Below are 22,185 nucleotides of genomic sequence, written 5' to 3'. Positions count from 1 at the left end.
CTGAAATTTCTGCGCGCCTAGCTCATGGACTGTGTCCTTGTCGAGCCTGTGCCCCAACCACTCCCTTCTCCCTCTCTTCCCTGCCCACTCTCCCACTTAGTGCCGCTGTCTTTTCCTTTGGTGGCTGTGTTTCTGCTTGGACAGCACTTTCTCCAGGAAGTCTCAGGCTTGTGAGGATGAAGTGTGGACACCCACTGGGACCTCTGACGACCTGGGTGGAGTGGCTAGGAGTGTGCACTTCAGAAGCAGAGACCTGAGTTCGCATCTTGCTGTCCTGTGTATAAATTGTGTGACTTGCGGGGCGAGTCCTGACCTGTGAAACGCACCCCTCTGCAGCTTTGTGTCAGCACTCAGCGACTAATGTCTGGGCGTGTGCTTCCCAGACCGTGTGAAGTCACTTCTGCCTTCAGGGATGAAGAAACTTAGGTGGTAGGACCTGCTGCTTGTGAGCTTTGTTAGTGTGAATCAGTCCTTGAGAGTCAGATCAGCTTCATGAGCTCTGAAAAGCAGGGTTGCAGTGTCCTACCTGGTTCCCCTTTTAGTGTTTCTTGTGGTCCTCTGTGCCTTGAGATGGAAACTGCAGAAACTGAAGCTGTTGAATTTGTTGAGTTGCTGAGTGGTCAGGGGAGGGACTGGCGAGTTGTCCCATCACTTGTACTCAGGGTGCCCCATGACTTTAATAGAGGGGACCCAGGGCCCATCAGTAGACTTTTCTTCCGTAGCCCCTGCCTGCTAGGAGATGGACCCTGCAGGGCCTGCTCTGTGCACTTTCCCACAGAGCTGGGCTCACACTGGTCCAGTGTACATCTCGTTTGGGGAACCCGACAGAGCACTGGAAGGAACATCCGGGGTTTCTGCTCTGCACGGGAGGGAAGAGAGAAATAAAATTGAATAAAAAGAGACCTTTGCCCCTGGTATTTGAAGGAATGTATTTCTGAACCTTTGAAGAGGGACCTTTGCATATTTCTCCTTGTCAGAGAGAAAACCAGTGTGAATTGTACTGGTGGGGAGAGAGGGAAAACTGAGCTGATCTCTCCTCTAGGCTGAAACGCAGCAGTTGCATGAACATGAGCAGGCTCTGGGCTAAGTCTGCATCCACTGGCCTTCGAGTACTTAACCCTCCTGCTATAATTCTCATTTCATAGGTGAGGATTCCTCAAGTCACACAGCTTGTGAGGCGGAGCTAGGGTGTTAAATCAAGCCCATGTTTTTAGCCACTAACCTGTGGATGGCAGCACAGTTTTGGCCAAAATACAGGACTACTTGTCATAATTGGCTCTAAGAGGTGTGAAAAGTACCAGAGTGACAAAGAGTCTTTGCTCTCAAGGTACCGAGGCATTTGGCACTGGTGAGTTCTATCTTGCACATTGAGACAGTGGGTACTGGGGCAAACCTTTAGTGTCAAAATGTGTCAGGTGCCCAGTCTGATGTTTCAGAGCCGTTGAGTACCTGGTACGACTGTTTTCTCCTCGAGGGATGAACCAGTAGCTATCAGCTATCAGAATGCCCTGGAGAACTCCCCTCTTGGGCATCGTGATTCCACATTTGCAAACTTTTGTCTGGAGTCTTAACGAGAAATGTTAAAACAACTTTTGCCTCACCAGTTATTTCCTTTCTGTTACCACAATGGCCCTGGGTTTTTTTTCCTCTCCCACCTTTTTGTACACAGCCTCCAGCCCCAGCAGTGTACCCCTTTTTCTCACTGTCACTCGCTGTTGTCAGGGTTTCACATGTGCTTAGAAGTCCCATCCTGGAGATCAGTGGCTCAGTGCCTGCCTGGCAAGCACAAGGCTGTGGGTTCAATTCCTGGTACCAGGAGTCCTGTTAGGCTTCCCTCTTGATCTTTGCTATATCTTAAGCATCTCATTCTTCCCTGGGTATCTCTGGGCCATTTGTATTTTTTAATTTCCCCCTGCAGGACTGGGGATCCAAACCAGCGCCTCCCACATGCCAGGCAAGTGCTCTATGCCTGAGCAGTGCCCCCTGAGCAGTCCCTATGCACTGAGCAGCTGTTGCTATCTGGTGCTCCTTGGTGCCCACCTCCTGTTGCAGTCATGCTCTCCGGCTCTGTTGACAGTTATGTCCAGCCAGCAAGGGTCCCCAGGCAGTGTGGAAGTGGGAGGGTGCACAGCCTCCCGCCTGGCGCCATATGTCACTGAGGATCTTAGCTGCTGTGTGTGCACTCCTCTTGGAAGCCACTTTTGCATGCCCATCCACGTTTGTTTCCTAAGGGTTTGGCCTGCGGTTTCGGGGTTGGGCAGAGATAGGCGTCCTTCTTCCTTCTCCGTTTCCAGCCTGAGTGTCATCATATAGTAGCCGGAGGGTTGGTCTGTTTACTGGAATATCAGCTAAAACAGGCTCTCCTAAAGAATGGCACATGTGCCAGGGTAATCCAAAGAGATGGCGAATGTTTAACGTAAAGGAATTACAGTAAAAACGCAATGCCAAGAACGATGGGATAAGTGTGTTCCAAGTGAGCTGGGGTATTTTGCGGGGGATTCTGGCGGTGAGTCTTTCACTGTAGTATATTACTAAATGGAATCTTCATGCTTTATGATCAACCGTTTATGGCAGTTTCTTCCAATATAAACATCCCCCTGTGTCCTCATCCACCTTACGCACTGCACCTGTGGTATTCTGTGACTTCTGACTTTTCCCTCATAGTCAAAATGACCATGAAAGCAAATGTTTTGAAGCCCTTGAGGACCTCAGGGCAGCCAAGGTAGTGCTATTAAAGACTCTTACAAAAGAGGACTTCAGAACTGCTTTGGAAAGGGCTGATGAGGGTGGGCTAGTGTGTGCAGAGGGCAGGGAGCACTTTGAGGGGATTAACGGCAATATGTCTTTTCCTGTAACGAATTTAGAAGATTAAACATTAACCCAGCTTTTGACCATACTGCATGTGCACCTATAAAAGTGTTTTATTATAATTTACAATGTAAAAATGTGGTCTTTTATACTCTTGATAGAAAGGCTTTTTCTTTAAATAGAATCACAAATTGGTGTTCAATGGAGTTTTTCTTAAATAATCACATTAATGCATGTCTGTGAGCTCTATCCTTTTTTAAAAAAATATACACTATATGCAGTGATAGATGTTTAGAAATATTTTTTCTCCTCTCCTAGAGTCATCTTGGCCACACCTATTATTATTATTATTATATGAAATTCACTTTTATGGAGGCATCCCAACGCAGACGACCCAGTCTAGCAAGCACTGCTCATTTCACATTCATTTCATCAGCTCGTGTACTTTCGAATTCAGTCACAGTTAGAGTAAAAGATATGAGGGCCACGACAAGGTCTGGGGACAAACGTGACTTCTTGGAGACTCAGCTGCAGCCAGGCGCCCCTGGGTGGGACGTTCCAGCCCTGGGTGACCTAAGTAGGGCAGATGGTCATGCACTTCGCAGGTGAGAAAGCCAGTGACTCAGCCAGCTGTGAGCTGGGTGCCAGGGACTGGAGTGAACCCAAACCTTCTCCTGACTCAGCCCTGAGGCCTCCTGTGAATCCATCACTTAGGGCGTGGCTCAGCAGGTCAGTCCTGTTTAGGCAGGCCAGCGCCGAAAGTAGGCCAGACTGTTAACTTCAAAATCTTCAAAACATTTCCCCAAACACAAAACCTGTTTCCCCACTGCAGGTAGTAGCACTGTCTTGCTTGCTTTTATGTATAAACAGGTCTGCTTCTATACCTGAACAGAGGAGCAACCTGGGTCCTGTTTTCTTAGAGGTGAAAACTGCTTTTCTGGAAGTCAGATCAAGCCAGGATTTAAAATTTAACTTCTGCTTTGGTGCCACCAAGTGGTTAGTTTGGAAATGCCACTTTCAAGAAGACCGCTTGCCCAGTCCTACATGGAGATTACAAAATCTGGGAAGAGAGTGGAACACTTAGCTCAGTGGTGAGCACTTGCCTGGTTTGCTCAGAGGCCCTGGGTTCAACTCAATTCCAGGTCAAAGAAAAGAAAGCCTGGGGTGGATGAATAGGTAGGTAAGAGGATTTTAGGGTTGCCATCCTATTCAGGATCTGATTATGGTAGATTCATGTTATTATACATTTATCCAATCCCATTGGATGAGGAGTTCCTTTCCAAGGGTGAACCCCAGTGTCAGCCATGGACTTTGGGTGGTGACCCGCCAGTGTAGGTCATCAGTTGTGACAGATGTCCCGTAAGGTGGGGGTGCTGATAATGGGGGAGGGCTGCACATGAGTGGGAGAAGAGGGTACATGGGAAAGTTGTGTACATTCTGCTCAATTTTGCTGTGAGCTTAAAACTGCTCTAAAGATAGTTTGCTGATAATCAATCTTATATCTTACATGCAATTGCCTGTCTAGCTGCTGGTGTTGCAGGAAAAAGCAGGATAAGACAGAGGCATCATCTAGGGAGGCCAGCTCACTTCTCAAGCAGGGGTGACCGTAACTTTATGAAGCCCATTGTCCAGCAGCTGGGTCCTTAGTTTGGTAAATACCAGAAACCTAGTTTTCTAGTGAATCTGGGGTGGTTCAGTTATCCAGGGGAAGTTCATACTCACACAGCTTGCAAGGGACATTTGATAAGTCAAAATGCCAATGTGTTGTTTTCCAATTAGAAACCTGTGTGTCTTTGTTAGGGGAGCAGTTCCTTTTTACCCTGTAGGAAATGTTTTGGGAAAGTGAGTTACACTCAGGGGTTTCTTTGGTGGAATCGTAGTGTGCGTGCTCGTGCATGTGCGCTGTTTGATGGTCCGTACCAGTGACTGAGCTGCCTTCAGCACCTTGGGGAGTTAACGATGCAGGCTGGGGGCATTCACAGCGGTGAGGAGAGCGTAATCCTGATGGACCACGCTGATGACAGAATAACTCAATCTTTGTCTTGGAGCGTGGTTTTGAAACTGTGCTCAGCGGCTGAGAACCCCTCCTTCCCTCAGGGCGCAGTGTGACTGGCAAGACTGTAGTCTCATTGATTTGGCTTTAATTTTCTGGGAACCTGTTGGGTCATGATGACTAGCACTTGGGTGCTCCCCAGATTTCCCAGCCACCATTTATAGGTTTTTGCTCAGGGGAAGCTGGTGTGCATATTGCATAATAATTGCTTAGAATTTCACTTTTAGGGGGAAATATGTTTCATGTTTTGGTCTTTCCCTAATTGAAGGTTAAAATTGAATATGCAAATCCTTAATGGATTCGGCATAATAGAAAACAGTACGTGGCCAACGATGGGGATTATTGTAAATGGGCAAGAATCTGTGTGTGCAGCCGTGTCTGGAGAGCTCTGCACAGACCTCGCTGTGTGCTTGCTTTGCCGTCCTGAGTCTTCTCAGGAGCTCTGTCATCTCCAGTTCCCTGCTGCGGCTTCCTCCGGACTTGGCCATGCTTCCTGCCACTAAACTGCCCTCTGCCAAGGGGGTGTGGACGGGGGATATTTACAGAGGCTGTAAACTGGTAACTTGTGTTTAGAATCAAACCTGTTTTCTTTTCACCAGTATGTTTGTGTGGCTTAATTGCCTGGACTGAAAGCTCAGGAAATTCATACAAACTCTGAGAATCTAATTTCTCTACAGAACAGTAGAGCTGGCTTAGCAGGGCTGCATCCCCATGAGGTGCTCAGTTACGGTGTGGTCTCATGAGGACACCCCGCCCAGTCTCACCTTCCCTTTCACTCATTTATGTTAAAGTTTGGGATGGGGAGTTCGGTGGGTGACTTTTGGTACACTGTGAAAAACAGACACACAAAATCACCATCTGGGAAGGAGCAGTGGGTTGGGGCCACTGCTCCTGGTTCCTGTCCCTGCTGTTTCTGGGGGAAATTCCTTTTTCAGAGCTACTCCTACCTATGTTTCTTGAGGGCTCTGCCTCTCCCAGGATGTCACCTTTGAATTTATCCCTTGTACTTCCAAGAGGTATGGGCATGACAGAGGGTGGCTGATCGTGCAGACTTTGGGATCACAAAGTTCTCTTATCAGCCTATCATAGCTGGCTGCATAGTTTGGTATGTGTATTAAGTAGGATTCTGTACACAAAGCGTCAAGTTGAAACTCAAATATTATCTCAAGTGGGGCCTTGGTTCTCTCCCTTACCAAGACACAATTGTCTGCCTCCTCCATGAGCTGGCTGACATCCCACTCAAGTGTCCACTTTTTTTTATATTTTTGCCCCTTTGTAACATCCAGCCTTTGTTATAATACATTTTCCTCTTCTTTTTGTGGACATATCTCTTATCATAGAGATTCCCATATGAGGACAAGGGCTGTCAGGTGAATTTGTTGTGCTTTAGGTAATTTGTTAAGAAGATTTGTCTATGCAATACTTCCGTGTAGTTTTGTGAAAGAAATCACATTAGCTTTCGCATTAATCTTTTGGAATTCCTCCAGAATGTATACCCACCTTTTCCCTTTCATTCCATGTTTGCAGAAGTAGGACCGAGGTCAAAAGCTGGAAAGACATCAGCAGAAAATATTGGTAATGCCAGTGGGACCCTGCGTCTGAGATACAAAGGTCCAGCCACTGTGGAAGAATTGGTACGTTATGTTCATTTGGTTCTCATCCTGCTTGGAAACCTGTAGTCACTCATGTGTATTAAAGCTGGAAATGTAAACTCATAAAGTTAAATAAAATGCCATTTGCTCTGATCAAAGCATGGACTATGTAAAAAAAATTAAATGAAGCGTCCAAAGTTGAGCGTCAAGAAAATTTTGAAGTAGAGATACTTAGGGAGCTTTTGAAGTGAAAGCCTGTGTTCACGCCGTCCAGCGCCTCGGGTGACGTCTCCTGTAGTCTTTGCACCCCTCACCTCTCCCATCACCAATCCTGCAGGGTTGGCATCTGTAGTGTCCAGGGTCCAACGGCTCTGGCCTCCTTGCCCCTGCTCGGCCCCAGGACTGTGGTCCTGCTCAGCCTTCTCCATTTTCATCTGTGCTCAGCCCTGCAGCCAGAATCATCCTCTAGAAACACAAATGAGGTGATGTCACTTTCCTGTGCCCAGGCGTCCCTCACCCCAGCCTGTGTCACTCAGAATAAAGCCTGCTCTTTACAGTCATCAGCACGAGCTGCCAGCACATTTCCTCCCAATCATGTCTCCCCAGTCTGTGCTTCAGTCTCATGGGCCTCTTCCCTGTCCCCAACCACTCGGGAAGTTTCCCTACCTCAGGGTCTTGGTTCTACCGTCCTCACCACCTGGATGCTCGATCCACATAGCCAAGGCTCGCTCCCTGCCTTTGGCTTCCTGCCCACACACAAGCTTCTCTACGAGACCTTTTCTGGGTGTCCTGCATGCATTGTGGTTCTCTTTACCCCTCTTGCCACCCAGTCTTAAAGCTTGAAAGCAGTGAACACAGTAGGACTCATATCTTTGCTTAATGTCACCTGTCGTGTTTCTCCTTTGCTCTGTGTCTCACTCACTGCTCCTGGATACCACACGATGAGTCACACGAGCTCCAATCTCTGCTTAATGAATGATTTGATTTAACCTGAGAAAAACAAGGGTTTCTAATGTGCATCTATGGAAAGGTCAGCACTTGAATGCAAAATACTAGGAGGAGCCAAATGGGGGCAGAAGAGGGTAGAAGAGCATGGCAGGGGTTAAGTGGTGGCTGCAGATCCCTTCACTGTGTGAAGACAGTGGTGATGAAGAGGTCCCACAGCCTCCTGATGCTGGTCCTGGGGTCACACACAGTGCATCAGCCGTGGTGCTTCTTGAGGGAATGATCAGGCTGGAGTAGAAGGGAGGAATATATAAGAGAATGGGAGTGGAATGGGGAGGAGCTGGTTGTGGGGAGCTTTGTGAGCCCTGCTCTCTGCTGGAGACTCAGGAAAGGGGAGCAGACTTAAGACAGTTTGTAGAGGGCCGGATAGCTCCTGCAGTCTGTAAGGTCCTGCGGTGGAAAAAAGCTGCTTCAGCTCTCTCTGGGGAGGCAGGAAAGACTCAAAAATAAACATCCCCAAATCCACCCTTATTTGCATAGCCTGTTTAATTAAAAATAGCTCATCAGGTCAATTAAAAATAGCTCATCATGAAAGGAAAAATCTGGTTTGGTGTACTACTAAATATGATACCAGTAATTTGCAGTCTCGTTTCAAACACTGAAGGATTTGGAGGACTTAACGAATGATTGAAACAAATCATCTTCTTATAACTTAGCACAAATTCTGAAAGCCGAGCGCTACTCCACTTGCATACCCTGAACTGGTTCATTGTATTGCTGAACTGTCCAGTGCAGTCCAGGTGCTGGTGACAAAGAAATGAGTAAAGACCTTGTTCCTCCTCTAAAGGGAGAGAGGCAGGAAGACAAGCTTAATAGAGACAGGTTTCTGGGTATGCAGAGTCACGGAGCAGGAGTCGATGAACTGGGGGGAGAGAGCAGGTCCTGAGAGGTTCCCTCCGGAAGAAACAATTGGGCTGTGTTGTAGTCAGGGGTTGTACACAGAGAACAATTCAGATCAGGACATGGAGTTTATAATATTTTTATAATGGTCACCGGAAGTTAACACAGGAGAATGCAGGAAATCTATCTGCAACACCAACGACATAGATTATATAGTCGAGTCTAAACCCCACGGCAGTGTCCTACATGAGTCCAGATAAAAACCCAGTGATCAGGACAACGATCCAACTGGAGGTCCAGAGCCCACAAGAAGGACTCACACCAGTCTCTTTTACGGATCCGTGCCGGGAAGACCCAAGGATCAGCGGTAGAAGCCAGAAAGTCTATGCCAGCAGGATGAAGGAGCTGTGCTAGTGGGATGAGGGTTCTATGCTGGAGCCGAGAAGTCACACTCACAACAAAGACCAGGGCTATCCTGAAAGGTACCACAGCCATCCTCAGCGACATGGAGGCCCCAAGCTCCTCCTCCGACAAGCACAGTCGGGTACTTGCCGGGAAGCAGCGTGACGAGTTCATCCTGGAGACCAGGCAGCACATGTCTTCCTCTCTGGAGCCAGGAAGCAAGGCTCAATGTGAAGACCAAAGCTTCTTCAGGAGAACCAACAGCTCAGACAGCAACTCGTAAGAGAACCCACGATGCCTCCTTCACACCTCAATCCCTCCTTCCACTTCTCTTCTTCTCCACCTATTTATCCTGGCAACCCTCCTCAGGTGGAGCATCTTTTCTCAATGCATGCTGATGTAATCCAGCTGGAGTTAAGTTGACCATCAGTTCTCAAACCATAACAGGCTGGCTGCAGTAGGGAGAGAGGTGTCCTAGACACAAAGCCATCCTGGGTTTGGGGACCGGAGGGTATGTGACAGAGGACTGGGTGGGCTAGGAGGTGATGAGGCTGGAGGAATAGGGTGGTCAGGGTGTGGAAGGCCTTGTAGGAACTGTAGGGGGAGCACACCATCAGTTTTGTGTTTTGGTCCAAGGGATGGGCTGCTTGGCAGGAGGAGGAGTTTGAGAAGGGGGTAGGAGGGACCTCTGCCCATAAAAACGAGGAGTAAACAGGCAAGTGGATGTGGAAGAAGAGGTGATAGATAGTCCTGAGCTGGCAGGAGGTGGACAGATAAAGGCAGGTAGCTGTTTGTGTAGGAGAAGTGCTGATGCATGGTACCACCACTTACAAATGGCTGAGCTCACCCCTAAGGGACTCTGGACAGCCTGCTGCTGTTCATGGGTAATTCAAGCTGTGTGCACGGTAATGAAGTCAAGAACAGTAGGTGTGTCTGTTATCATTATTGCTTGGTTCTTGCACAGAAAAGTGTGAAAGGGCTGAACGAAGCTTAGTGGTGGTGCTTGCTTATCATGTGCATGGCTTGAATTCCATAATTAATAAAACACACAAAAGATAAAAGTGAGAAGATCATATTGATAGTCTCAAGGATAAAAAATTTTGTTATAAAATATATGATTAAAATAGATAATTTTAATAAGTTTTGAGAATACAAGGCAACACATAAGTATGACAATATTAAAAGTTGTGTGGATTTCTTATAACTTAATTGCTTACTTCTGTATTTGGACCTGTAGATAAGTATTAAACATCTTTGAGCAATTCAATGTTTGTTGTGAAGTCATTTAAAACCAAGAAATAAAATAATATGAACATAGAACTGGACTTCACCAAATACAAAACTCAGAATATTTTTTTTTTTTTTTGGTACCAGGGATTGAACTCACAGTCTTGTACTTGACAGGCATGCGCTTGTGCCGCTGAGCTAAACCCTCAGCCAAAACTAAGATTATTTTTGAGACAGGGTCTCACTTTGTAAACAGGCTGGCCTTGAACTCACAGCAATCCTCTCACCTCAACCTCTTGAGTGCTGGGATTATAGGGGTACCACCAGGCAGGCTAAAACCAAGATTTTAAAAGAATATCAAAACATAATCATATTTTTTAAAACTGAAATTTGTTAACAGTTTTAGGAAGAATGGGCTGTTTTAGTATCATTGCTATATGAAACAAACTATTTAAAAATTTCATCATTAATTTCTTCTTTATAAAATTCCTTTTTTTGTGGGTGTTTCCATAATAAACTTGATATATTAATTTGGTAATACACATAATTTATAAAAAATATACAATGAAGTTAAATAAAAAATAAATAATAAAGGAGGGTACTGGGACCAGCCATTAAGAGCTTAGAGACTGTGGCCTGTGCTGTGAAGACTAAAATCCTTCTGGTGGCATGCAGGCTGCCTTCAGCCTTGTCATGCTTGGCATCGTGTTCTTAGTCACACGGTCTTCTTGTCCCCTGGCACCTTGTGTAGACTCGTCCCCATGGGCCTGTTGCTCTTTCTTCCCCAATTCTTTTTTTTGTTTTCTTTTTATTGGTACCGGGGATCGAACTCATGACTGCCTGCTTGCAAGGCAGGTGCTTATGCCACTGAGCTAAATCCCCAGCCCCTCTTCCCCAATTCTTAAAGATACAAATTCACCTCTGCCCCTGTGGTTTTGTACCTTTTATGTCCTTTAAAAAAAATTTTTTTTTCTTGGTACTGGGAATCGAATTCATGACCTAGTGCTTGCCAGGCAGGCACTCATGCTACTGAGCTAAATCCCCAGTCCCTTTTATAAAGATTTCATTGGCATGATACCTTTTTTTTTTTTGGTGGTACTGGGGTTTGAACTCATAATCTTGTGCTTACCAGGCAGGCACTTTTGCCACTGAGCTAAATCCCTGGCTTTTTTTTGGTACTGGGGATCAAACTCATGACTGCACTTGCAAGGCAGGTGCTTGTGCCCCTGAGCTAAATCCCCAGCCCCTATCCTTTAAATTGTAACACAGTCATTTATTTTTACATCTGTCTCCCCATCTAGGTACTTCACTCCTTGGGAACCGAGTTTCTGGCTTTTTAAAAAAATCCATAATACTTAATGCTGATGCTAAAGTAAGATTTACTGTATTGACTTATATTTAGGTAGAAAGCGCATTCTACATATATTTACCTGACAGTGAGCTGAAGTCCATCACTGTGGACTGGCTCTGTATCTCATTTCCCTTTCAGTGTGCCCCGATGCCCAAGAGATTGCAGTGTAAAAACGTTAACATCTTATTTTTCTTTTCTTTGCTAAAGCCTTCTGAAGCCAAAGCAAAGGCGATTGAAAAGATTGACAGTCTCCTTGAATTGTACATGGGAATTCGAGATATTGAGTTAGGTAAGACCATACTGTTTCATTTTTTAAAAATGCATATTTATTTCAAAATATTTTATGAGTCTATTTACATTTATTGTGGACACAATGACATGTTCCTCTCCTTTCCTCCTCCTCCATCTCTTGGTCCTTTTCCCTTTTGCAAAGGTTTACTATTTTAAAAAGTCTCAAAACTCTTAATTCGATGGAACTAATGCTTATTTGCAGTTAGAACCAATAAACTTTTCAACAGGAACCATCAATGGAGTGCTGAAAAGAAGAGCAAACGTAAAGATACTGGAGAGTAACGAAGACCAGGTTTGTTCCATTGATCAGCTGTGACGTGTGAATGCCACGTCCGCTTTTAAAAATCTTAATTCCTAGTCTACACACTGTGTGCAATAATGTTTCCTTCCATTTTGTTTTGGAGGCTTAAAAATACCTGAAAATAATTTCATGAATGGTGCACAGGAACGGTTTCATTACCTGATACACTGCATTTGCATAGATTACATTATGCACTTTTATGATATGAAAGTTGGGCACCGTTTGCTGGGTTGAGGGAAGCCCTCTGAACAGTGAGTCAGGAATGTGGAGAGAAAGAACACACTGGACACATCAGTGATGAGGACACTGAGCAGCTGGGTTTCTGGGCACTTCGTAGGTTATCAGTAGGCTGTCAAAGGTTTTGATTTATCCACTAGCTCTGCCGGTTGCAAATGACTAAAAGCAAAACCAAACCAGAAAACCTAACTCCATCTAGTTTAAGGAAAAAAGGGAGACATTTTAGTTCTTAGAGCTGAGAAGTGTAGAGCTCGATCTCGTCCTGAAGAATGAATGGCTCACTCGGAGAGCTAGGGCCGGTCCAGAAGGGGCTTTCTCTGGGCTGTGGCCCCTGTGACATCCCTGGCAGTGCAGCCTCCCCTCAGGAGCCGAGGTGACCGCCACGGTGCCGTCCTGCTACCCGCCTGGCAGCAGGCAGAGTGGAAAGCACCAAGTCTTTTAGACACAGTGCCCAGGACTGTCCCTGACGGCCACTCCTGAGGACAGGGGGCAGGACAGTGGCAGGATTGGGCCCCGTGCTCTACCTCTGCGGCTGAGAGTGATCAGAGATGCACAGCTCAGCGCTGCTCCTGAGGGAGGGCAGGTGGATGCTGGCCGGGGTTTGGACTGCACGGATGATGTGTGTGTGTGTGTGTGTGTGTGTGTGTGTGTGTGCTTATGTTTTAGGGAAGCAAGTGCCTTACTACTGAGCTACATCTGTAGACACCTAAGTACTGAAAAGCTCCTTCTTCCCTTCTATATTTCCACTCATCTCTCATTTTCCCTGCAGAATTGTCAAAAAGAACATTAAAACAAATTAACTTAAAGTTCATGGGTGGCCTGCACTCGCAGCTCTGGAACTGGGTAACGCGACATTTTATAAAGTAGAATGGTGCCCTGAGCAGCTGCACAAAGGCACTGGACCCTTTGTCAGCGAAGGAAAGCAAAACACTGGTCATTGTCAGGTTCCTTACCTTGTAAAGGTGAAGCCAGGGGCCATTTACTGTCATGCCAGCCTCACCTGGGGGGACTTGGGGTTTGGCTGTTCTCTGGCTGGGTTCCTTGGAAGGTCGGGTAACAGCTCCACCTTGGCTTGGCGAGGTGAAACTAACTGGTGCAGTGTCAGGACTAGTGGCCCCATTTTGGTTTGGTCTCTCCAGCAGAGCTCAGTGCAGCCAGTCCTCCACAATCCCTGAGCATCATGCCTGATTAGGGACTTAGCAGGTGGGGTATAACAGATTAGTTGAAAAGTATCAGCTGCTATTAAATTAGGAATTTGTACTGTTTGGATATGATTAGCAAGAAATATAATTCAAAATGTAAGACTAATTTAACAGAAAAATGAATAATTTACCTGTATGCCTAGTTTTCTTGGCTTTCAGAAAAGTCATTTTTTAATGCAAATTACATTGATATATTATGCTGAGCCTTTTAATGTAAATTTATATTAAAACATTAAAAATGACATCAACTTGAAATTATGTAAATAGAATGCTATACCAAAATGGGTTAAATAATATTTATTATTCATAAATGGCATACAATTAAAATGAATTGTTTTGTAGGAAGCAGCTCATCTGGTTGGCAAGTGCTTCATTTGGTTGTAAAGTTGTGCTTTGTGACTTTTCAACCAATCAGTGCCAGTGTAAGTTGCCTCAAGGGGAAAAGTAAATTCTGGAAGACCTTGGTCCAGCTTGCTAAAGTGATCTGTAGTTTTTTTGGGGGCATACTTAATGCACCTGTGTGAGTTTTATCCAGAATTATAGTGTTCCCGATGATGTCAATTTAGGAGTTCCACTACTAGCAGTTTCAGAATGTTAGAAGTTGTATTTAATTAAGAGATTGAGAAATGTGTGGAACAGAGATTTAGATATTAGCTTCTCAGTGCTTTTCTTATAAAACTATATAATTTTTAAAAAAATGTACAATGATAACATTTTACTAGTGATAATTACATTTTTCCAAGGGTCATGTTTTTTTATTCAGCGAGTGCTAAAACAGTGCACATTATAAAGAATTTCTTTTTGAGATAAAGCAGTGAAGTTTTAAAATAGATTTTCCTGAAAAATATTTTCTGCCTGATGTATTTTTGATGCTTGACTCATGTGAGAATTGTGCGCAACGGGCTGATATTTATGAAGTCAGGGAATGTGAGTGCCAGGGACCTTCCATAGAAAGAGACAGTGTTATAGAGTGCATGGTTAGCAGTAGTGATGACCGGTCCTCATCTAAATTCTAGTGTTTACCATTTTGTAGATTTGAAAACTGGAATTCAGAGAAGTTTGGTAACTTGCCTAGTCAGTGAACAAGTTTTAATTCTGTGACTCTGATACCAAGATTTTAAACCATGGAGTAATTTTTTAATCTCCAAAACTTCTGCTTAAATATTGAAAAGCTTAATGAAAATTATTTGTTGGTCTATGTCACCAAAACAGATTTTTTCATTAATAATAATTGAAAAAGTAGTTCGGTGGTGATGATATAAGCCATTTTCAGAATGGCCACTAGAGGTCAGCACTTAGCCGCTCTATGTGGCATAAGAATTTGGTACAATTGTTTTTGTTAGATTGAATTCAAGTATTTATTTTTCCCTTGGTATTTGGGATTGAACCCAGAACCTTTTCACTGAGCTGCATCCCTAGTCCTTTTTCACTTTTATTTTTGAGGCAGGTTTTGCTAATTCATTGTCTCAGTTACCTTTCTCTCATTGATGAGATAAAATATCCTACGCTCAAAATTAAAAGGGGAAAGGTTTAATTAGCTCACAGTTTGTAGAAGTTTCAGCCCATAATCGGCTGGCTCTAAGGCAGGGTGGCTCATGGTAGAAGGTCAACAGTTCATGGTGGCTGAGGGAGCGGAAGACAGCAAAAGCCACAAGAGGAGGAGAAACAGGCCTCTTTCTGCTCCTGTTGTCTTGTGCAGACTGCTGGGATTCGGGTGGTGGGAATCCAATCATGGACTGACCCAGCAGCCGCTCACCCTTAATCCCAGCATTGCACTATGAATCAGTCACATACTCTAGATTCAGCTGGCTCTTCAACGCCTCCCCGCTACCATGACTGCATGAGGCTGTGGGGGACATCCATACACAAACTGTAACAGTCACTAATTACCCAGTCTGGGCTTGAATTTGTGACCCAGTGTGCTGGGCCATCACACCTGGCTAAGGATTAAATATTATTATAGTAGATTGCAGATCTATTACATTCGACAGATAAAAATCATGTTAGTAGCTAGCTTATGTTAATGTGATACAACTTTCTAAACCATACTTTTGCTAAAGTTTCTTTGGATTTTCTCTTAAATCAGAGATTTATTTTATCAAAAAAAGGATAACATTATCCCATTCATTTCTTCAGCAAGGATGTTTAAAAATTGTATTTATACTTTGTATATTAGCAAAAATTAACATGGTTTTATGTGTTTGATCTTTAATTTCTTTTTGAAAATTTCTGGCTTAAAAGATTACAGAGAACTGTATTAGATGTAGTGTTTCCAACATAATTTTTAAGTTGCCTAATTGGTGTTTTTTGTTGCTTCTACAAGATCAAGAGTTCTCAGAGGCAGATGCCCCAGCTCACTAAGCCTCTAGTATCAGGTCTCAGGACTGCACCTTCGCAGAAGTAAATGCTGGGAAGTGTTTGAGAGACGTCAAAATTGTAAATTCATAGGGAGCATGAGTTCCAATTGAATTGCTTTGAAGCTTTAGCCTCAAGGCAGATTATTATACTTTGAGCCTTAATTTCCACATCTGTAGAATGAACATAATTAAAACAACTGCATAGGGTTGCCAAAGCATCCAAATAAGTACCGTGAATAAAGTTCCTCTCACATCATGCACAATGATCATTCTTAGCAATGATTGCTAATAATTATGACTAGTTTAAAAAATTTCTCAATGCTGTAAAATTTTTATTTGACCAGTCCCTGTCTGCAGTCCCTAAGGATTACATTGTCAGGGGGAGTCTGTACACGTGTGACAGCGCTTAATCCTTTTTTCACTCCTATCAATCCTCCTCCCCTGGAGATTTCTGGTAACAGTGTTGGTGGTGTTCAGGTAGGGGATGCAAGGCTGGATAACTTGGGTCTGACCAGCTATGGGTCTGCACCGAGCATAGGAATTTGTCTTCACTTTTCTGCTGAAACAGAATGAGCGTGAGAGTGATACGGTGCAGTGTAAATGCAAGATTGTAGCATGGGCATCCTAAACATGGTTTGTCTCAGGTGCGACCAGGAACCCAGATCAGACACCACAATTTAGAACAGCCCAGGTCTCAGTGAGGTGTTGCTGGGCTCTGCTGCTGAATGCCCAGAGGCATAAACAACTCATACTGGTGCTTGTGCATGTGTGTGTGTACAAGAGGGAGGAAGGAGGCCGGAGAGGGAGACATTTAAGTTGATTCAGAATCCAACAGTAAACAGCTACATTTGTGATGCTGTTTCTTCCAGCATACGAGGGCATTAGGTACACTGTTGGTTTCTCCCTCCGAATCCTCTATACCAGTGGTGGTGAACCTATGGCACATGTGCCCCAGTGGGCACGTTAGAGTCTTCCCTGTCAACACTCAAGCCGAGTCACTCCGGCTGCTGAGCTGCAGATATTCAGGTTTAATTGGTACTTTGTGTTGCAGTTTGGGCACTCGTCTCTAAAAGGTTCACCATCACTGCTCTATACATTTTCTTACGTACTTCTTACTTGTTTCTCTAAACTCCTCTTCCATGTGTCTCACCCATAGGGCAGTACAGGCTTGGAATTGTCTCTGCAAATGCTCTTTGTAGGATGTAAGAGAAATAGCTAAAGTATAGATTAGGGAAAATTCTGAATGTCAGGCGTGCTTTAGCCATCCTTAATACTGAAGTTTGGCTGCTTTTCTCTTTGATCCTAGCTGTGGGGCCAGAGTTCTGGCTTCCCTTTCACCGGATGCAAGCTGACTGTGGCAACATAAGACACAGTTAAATTTAATTCAGACTCCCTTCTCTTCCTACTTACCCACCAACATTTGCATTCCCAAGACATAGAACTAGTTCTTGTGGGCGGAAAAGATTAAGCCAGCCAAGATCCATTGAAAAGTAGTTTTCTAGTTGGAGAGAAAATACACATGTGAAAATAAGGTGAATACAGAGCCACATTTAATATGCATTCAGATATCTTATTATTCAGCCAGGTATAGTGGTACATGCCCATAATCCCAACCCTCTGGGAAGCTGAGGCAGAAAGGTCCAAAGTTTAAGCCTAGCCTCAGCAATTTAGCAGTTTAGTGAGACCCTGCCTCAAAGTAAAAATTAAAGAAAGGACTAGGGATATACATAATTCAGTGAAAAGAGCCTGGCTTCATTTCCCCATACCGAAGAAAAAAAAAGTTACTACTCAGAGCATTGCTGGGAACCTGCATCACTTGAGAGTTGCCGGAAAAGCAGCCTCTCTGAGCTCCTGAGCGTGGGAACGAGGAAGAACCCCAGAGGTGAGGAGGCTTCCTGGTCCCTCTGTCCCATCACCTGGTGGAGCAGAGCTGTGGCTTAGGAAGAGGAGTGTGATGTTCCTGGTGGGAAGTGCTGCCAACAAGACTTGGAGACCAAGGCGACAGAGGGGTGGCAGTGGACATGGAGTGGAAAGGAAGAGATGAGAGAGGTCAGAGGTGCAGGCAGACGAGGCCGTCCTGGGCACATAGGTGGGGGGCAGCAGGAGAGAGAGACAGAATGTGTGTGACGCTGATGACAGTGGCAGAGACAGGAGGTAGAGCAGTGGCATCTCCAGGAGGAAGGTGGTGGTGTGTTTCATGGACCTGCTGCTTGAGATGGCCATAAAAATGAGGGAAGGACTGGGGACTGCTGTCTGGAAGTGAGCGCATGGGGCTCCGGAGAGCGGTGGTCGCAGTGGGTCAGGACTGGGGGCAGCGGGCGATGGTTCAGTGGGGGCTAAGGAGGTGGGGGATTCACAGCACCCTCCAGGATGATGGGGGATACTGAGGGATCCTGACAGACAGACAGCTTCCTGAGCACTCCACCTGGCTCCGTCTTTGTCTCTGTTTCTATCTCCTTTTTTTTTTGACTCAAGATCTAACTGTGTCATTGAGACTGAGCTTGAACTCACTATGTATGCCAGCCTGGCCTCAAATTTACAGACATTCGTCCTGCCTCAGCCTCTTGAGTGCTGGGATTATAGGCATGTACTACCATACTGGGCAGTCTCTTTTTTGACAATGTGGGGCCAGTTTTCCTCTTTGGGGGGCTATAATTAACAGCTGCCTGGTGAGAGAGATGAAGTGCTCTTCATAGACATTAGGGATTGCTTAATGACGTAGGAAATACCCACCCGAGTACAGCTAGTTCCCATGGGCATCTGGAGTAAATGTAAGTCATGTACTGTTTAACCTTGTCAAACTGCACTCAGTTCCAAGTAGAACTGCACTTAAAAGGAATCTTTTCTCTGAAATTTGAGTTTTTCTACCACATTTTAAAGTTTTCTTTGGTCTCTGTGTGTACTCCCCAGTATTTTAGTGTGGTAGGTTTTCAACGTGCAGCACAGTTAAGGACTCTAAGGAAAGCCTTTCACCTGTCATCTAGATCCTGCTGTTAATGTTTTGCAGGAGCTGGCAGGGCAGCTTGGGGGTGGCACACTTGCCTTTCATGCCTGAGGCTCCTGTTTCTGCCCCCGCCACAAGAAAAAAATATAAAAATATAATCAGTTTATCACCTACAGTTCCATCTATAGATACTATGTGGAGATTTTTGTAAATTTCCTTAAATATTGTAATTGTGATTATAATACAGAGTTTGTATATTGCTTTTTCAGTAAATAGTAAGGTAAAAATATTTCAGTAAATAGTAAGATAAAAATTACTCATAAACATTATTTAAATTGTTTGAAAATACTTCAGATATTTCACAATATATTTCATCATACTGGACATAACATTAAGATTTTAAATTTTAAAAATACTTAGATTTATCTGTGTGCTAACGTGTTTTCTATTGTTCAGATTTTCCTTTATTTTCTGTGCTGTGGGTTGAACCCAGGTTTGTTACTGCTGAGCTGTATCCCTAGCTCAAGATTTTCTGTTTTTTGTTTCTTTTTTCCCTCTGAGACAGGGTCTTGGTCTGCAGTTCGGGCTAGCTTGGAGCTCCTTATGTGGCCAGCTTGGCCTTGTACTAGCAATCCTTCTGCCTCAGCCTCCCGAGTGCTGGCATTGCGGGTGTGCACTGCTATGCCTGACTCCAAGGTTTTATTTTTGAAGTACAGATTCCCAGATGGAGAAATGTAGTAGACTAAAGGATGTGAGCATTTTTAAGGATTTTGATGCTTGTTTCCAAGTTATTTTCCAAGAGCCAAAGCTGAACCAGCATAATGGAGTACTTGCCGGGGCCGTGCTTAAAGGACATGAGGAGCACAGATGAACGCGGGCTTCGGATGAGGCCAGCCCGGGGCAGGACTTGTGGGGAGCAGAAGCCTGGCTGCTGGAGCGCGCTCACAGCGTGAAAAGCCGTGGGTCAAGGCTGAGAGGAGAGGTTCAGGAGAAGTAGGACATGCAAGTCCTCCTCTCTCTTCACTGCTTTTGTTTTTAGAACTCAAACTTGCAAACCTACAAATACAGCACAAAAATTCCCTTTCTTCTTTCTTTCTTCCCTCCTCTCTTCCCCTCTCTTTCTTTTTCTTTTTCTTCCTTCCTTCCTCTTTCTTTTTCTTTCCCTCCCTCCTCCCCTCCCTTCTACCCTCCCTTCCTCTCCCCTCCCCTTCCCTACTCCTTCCTTCCTTCCTTCCTTCCTTCCTTCCTTCCTTCCTTCCTTCCTTCTTTCCCTCTCTCCCTTTCTTTCTTTTGGTTTGAGACAGGGTTGCTATGTAGTTCAGACTGGCCTTGAACTCATTGTGTAGCTTAACTTTCTGGTCTTGAACTCGTGGCCATCTGCCTGCCTCAGCCTCCAGGATTACGGGTTGTGCCACCACACCCAGTTTATTTTTTTATTTTTTGTCTTTTTCCTTTTTATCGGTACCGGGGATCGAACTCACGACTGCTTGCTTACAAGGCAGGCGCTTATGCCGCTGAGCTAAATCTCCAGCCCCCACACCCAGTTTAGATTTGGGTTCAATATCAAATCTCATTGGGTACATACAGATATTCTAAAATCTGGAAAAAAATTAAACCCTCAAATACGCTGGATCCAGGGATTTCAGATAAAGGACTCGGCCTGCGTGTTTCCGAGGCATCCTCCATCTGGTTCCACGGCTGTGTCAGCACCAAGCCCGCTCTCCCACCACAGCCCATGAACATCCATGCCCACCCCGCTGCCCACTGGCCCTGGATACCCTGCTCACCTTGCAAGAATCTTGATCCCAGTCCTGGGGCTCCCTGCCACGCCCCACTTCCCTTCCAGGGCTGTCTCTCCCTTTCTTCCAGGCCTGTTCCTGGGAAGGGGACTGGTTCTGGCCTGCTCCCAACAGCCCAAGAATTTAGCCTGGAAACCAGACCTTGTGACTCCTTCGGAAAAGTTACATGAGCTTTGATTCCTTCCGCCTTGACGTGGGAGGAAAGGAGAGGCTGGGGCTTGGGCCCTGGGATTTAGTCTTTCCTCTTACCTAAGGTTCTTCGTTCAAGTCCTGGACATTGCTGGGGCAAGTCCCAGGGGAGAGGGTACCCCTGGTTCCCAGGGCTAGCACATGGGTTGCTGGCAACTCCTGGAAACAGAGCTTCGCCTGCTCTTTCCAGCCCACTGGAGAGGGGCTCAGAAGAGCTGTCTTCACGCCTGGGTAAACAGACAAGTGCCTTCCCCCAGCCAGTGAGCTCGGCTGCCTTACTGAAAGCTGCGACCCTTTTTCTTTTTGGGTTGGGAGGGCACGATGGGACCCCATCCCAGCTAGGAGCAGAGGGGCCTGGTGGAGGGGCAGAGAGAGCTGGTGATTGTGGGACCTTGAGGGTGCAGCAGACTGTCTCATGGTGAGGCTGCGGCAGGGCTTCTCCCGCTGTGTCCTGTGCACCGCAAGAGCAGGAGCGGTGGAGCACTCCAACAGTGGAGCATTCCAGAGATGGCTTCCTGGCTGGGGAGAGGCCAGGGGGACCTCTGCAAACCTGAGCTGTGGAACAACTGTCACAACTGTTACTTTGATGAGTGTCACACTGTTTTACTTTGACACCAGGAATGCATGTGTGACACGGATGCATGTTATTTTGGAAGTTCAGCCTCCTGCTAACATTTCTCCCAGGCCTCCGATCGCCACTTCCTTTCTGATTATTGTTTTAAACTTTGTCATTGACAGCTACCACGATGTTTGAAGCCGGAAAGGACAAAGGGAATCCAGATGAATTTGCTGTCGCGTTGGATGAGAAGCTCGGAGATTTCGCTTTCCCTGATGAGTTTGTCTTTGATGTTTGGGGGGCTGTTGGTGACGCCAGACAGGAGTGATTTTAATGTGGATGAACCTGCTCTGAAGACATGAACCATTGTTCTTAAAAAACAAACAAACAAACAAACAAACAAACAAACCAAGAATGTGACTCCTTAAGAATTCTTAGACGACTTTATGAACTCTGGTTTAATTATGTGTATGGAATACATTCTTTGATGTATAATTTTGATTTCTGGATGCTTTTGGATGCATTTGCTTCTGTGGTATGGTTAAGATAAATTATGTAAAATATGATCTGTTTTAACTTTCATTCAAAAGCTTTTTAAAGGCCATTATAGGGAGTATTTCCACACAGACAATTCTGTCCCCTTCCCTCATTAATACACCTGGGCTTTGTTTTTCACATTAAGTAATTGATGGTAGAAGCTTTGTAATTTTTTTAATGATGTCTTAATGCAATAAAAGTTTTAGAGTATGGCATATCTCATAACATCTTAATTTTGTTATACTAGCGTAAGTAGAATATGTTCTGAAAAAATGTGATTTACACATTTTTTAAAAAAGCTTTTTTAAAATTTATCAATTCAGGGAAGGCAGATTCCTTTGGCTTGTTTTTTCTTTGTTAAAAAATCGATTTTGTTTTTGCTTCTTTGTGGTTGCTCTTAGAACTTATAGTTGTGTGTGTTTGTAACTGCTTGTGTGCATGTGTGCATATGTTGGTGTGTAAGTATAAAGAAGAGGTAATTAGGATAGAACCAT

General features: G+C 44.9%; 1 protein-coding gene across 1 annotated transcript in view; it reads left to right on the top strand.

Annotated features, from left to right (window-relative positions):
• Gipc2 (GIPC PDZ domain containing family member 2) overlaps positions 1-21,906 on the top strand; it is a 69,356-nt gene extending 47,450 nt beyond the window's left edge. The window contains exons 4-6 of the mRNA XM_063257867.1: positions 6,389-6,495; positions 11,486-11,567; positions 21,337-21,906. Coding sequence (XP_063113937.1) covers positions 6,389-6,495; positions 11,486-11,567; positions 21,337-21,482 — 335 coding nt within the window. The 3' untranslated portion in view covers positions 21,483-21,906. The remainder of the gene's footprint in view (positions 1-6,388; positions 6,496-11,485; positions 11,568-21,336) is intronic.
• The last annotated feature ends 279 nt before the right edge of the window (positions 21,907-22,185 follow it).

This window comes from Cavia porcellus, unplaced genomic scaffold, assembly GCF_034190915.1.
Source record: "Cavia porcellus strain 051 isolate PalLab524CR breed Dunkin Hartley unplaced genomic scaffold, mCavPor4.1 scaffold_1, whole genome shotgun sequence".
In the NCBI taxonomy this organism is placed as follows: domain Eukaryota; kingdom Metazoa; phylum Chordata; class Mammalia; order Rodentia; family Caviidae; genus Cavia; species Cavia porcellus.
This window is presented reverse-complemented; position numbering and strand designations above follow the sequence as displayed.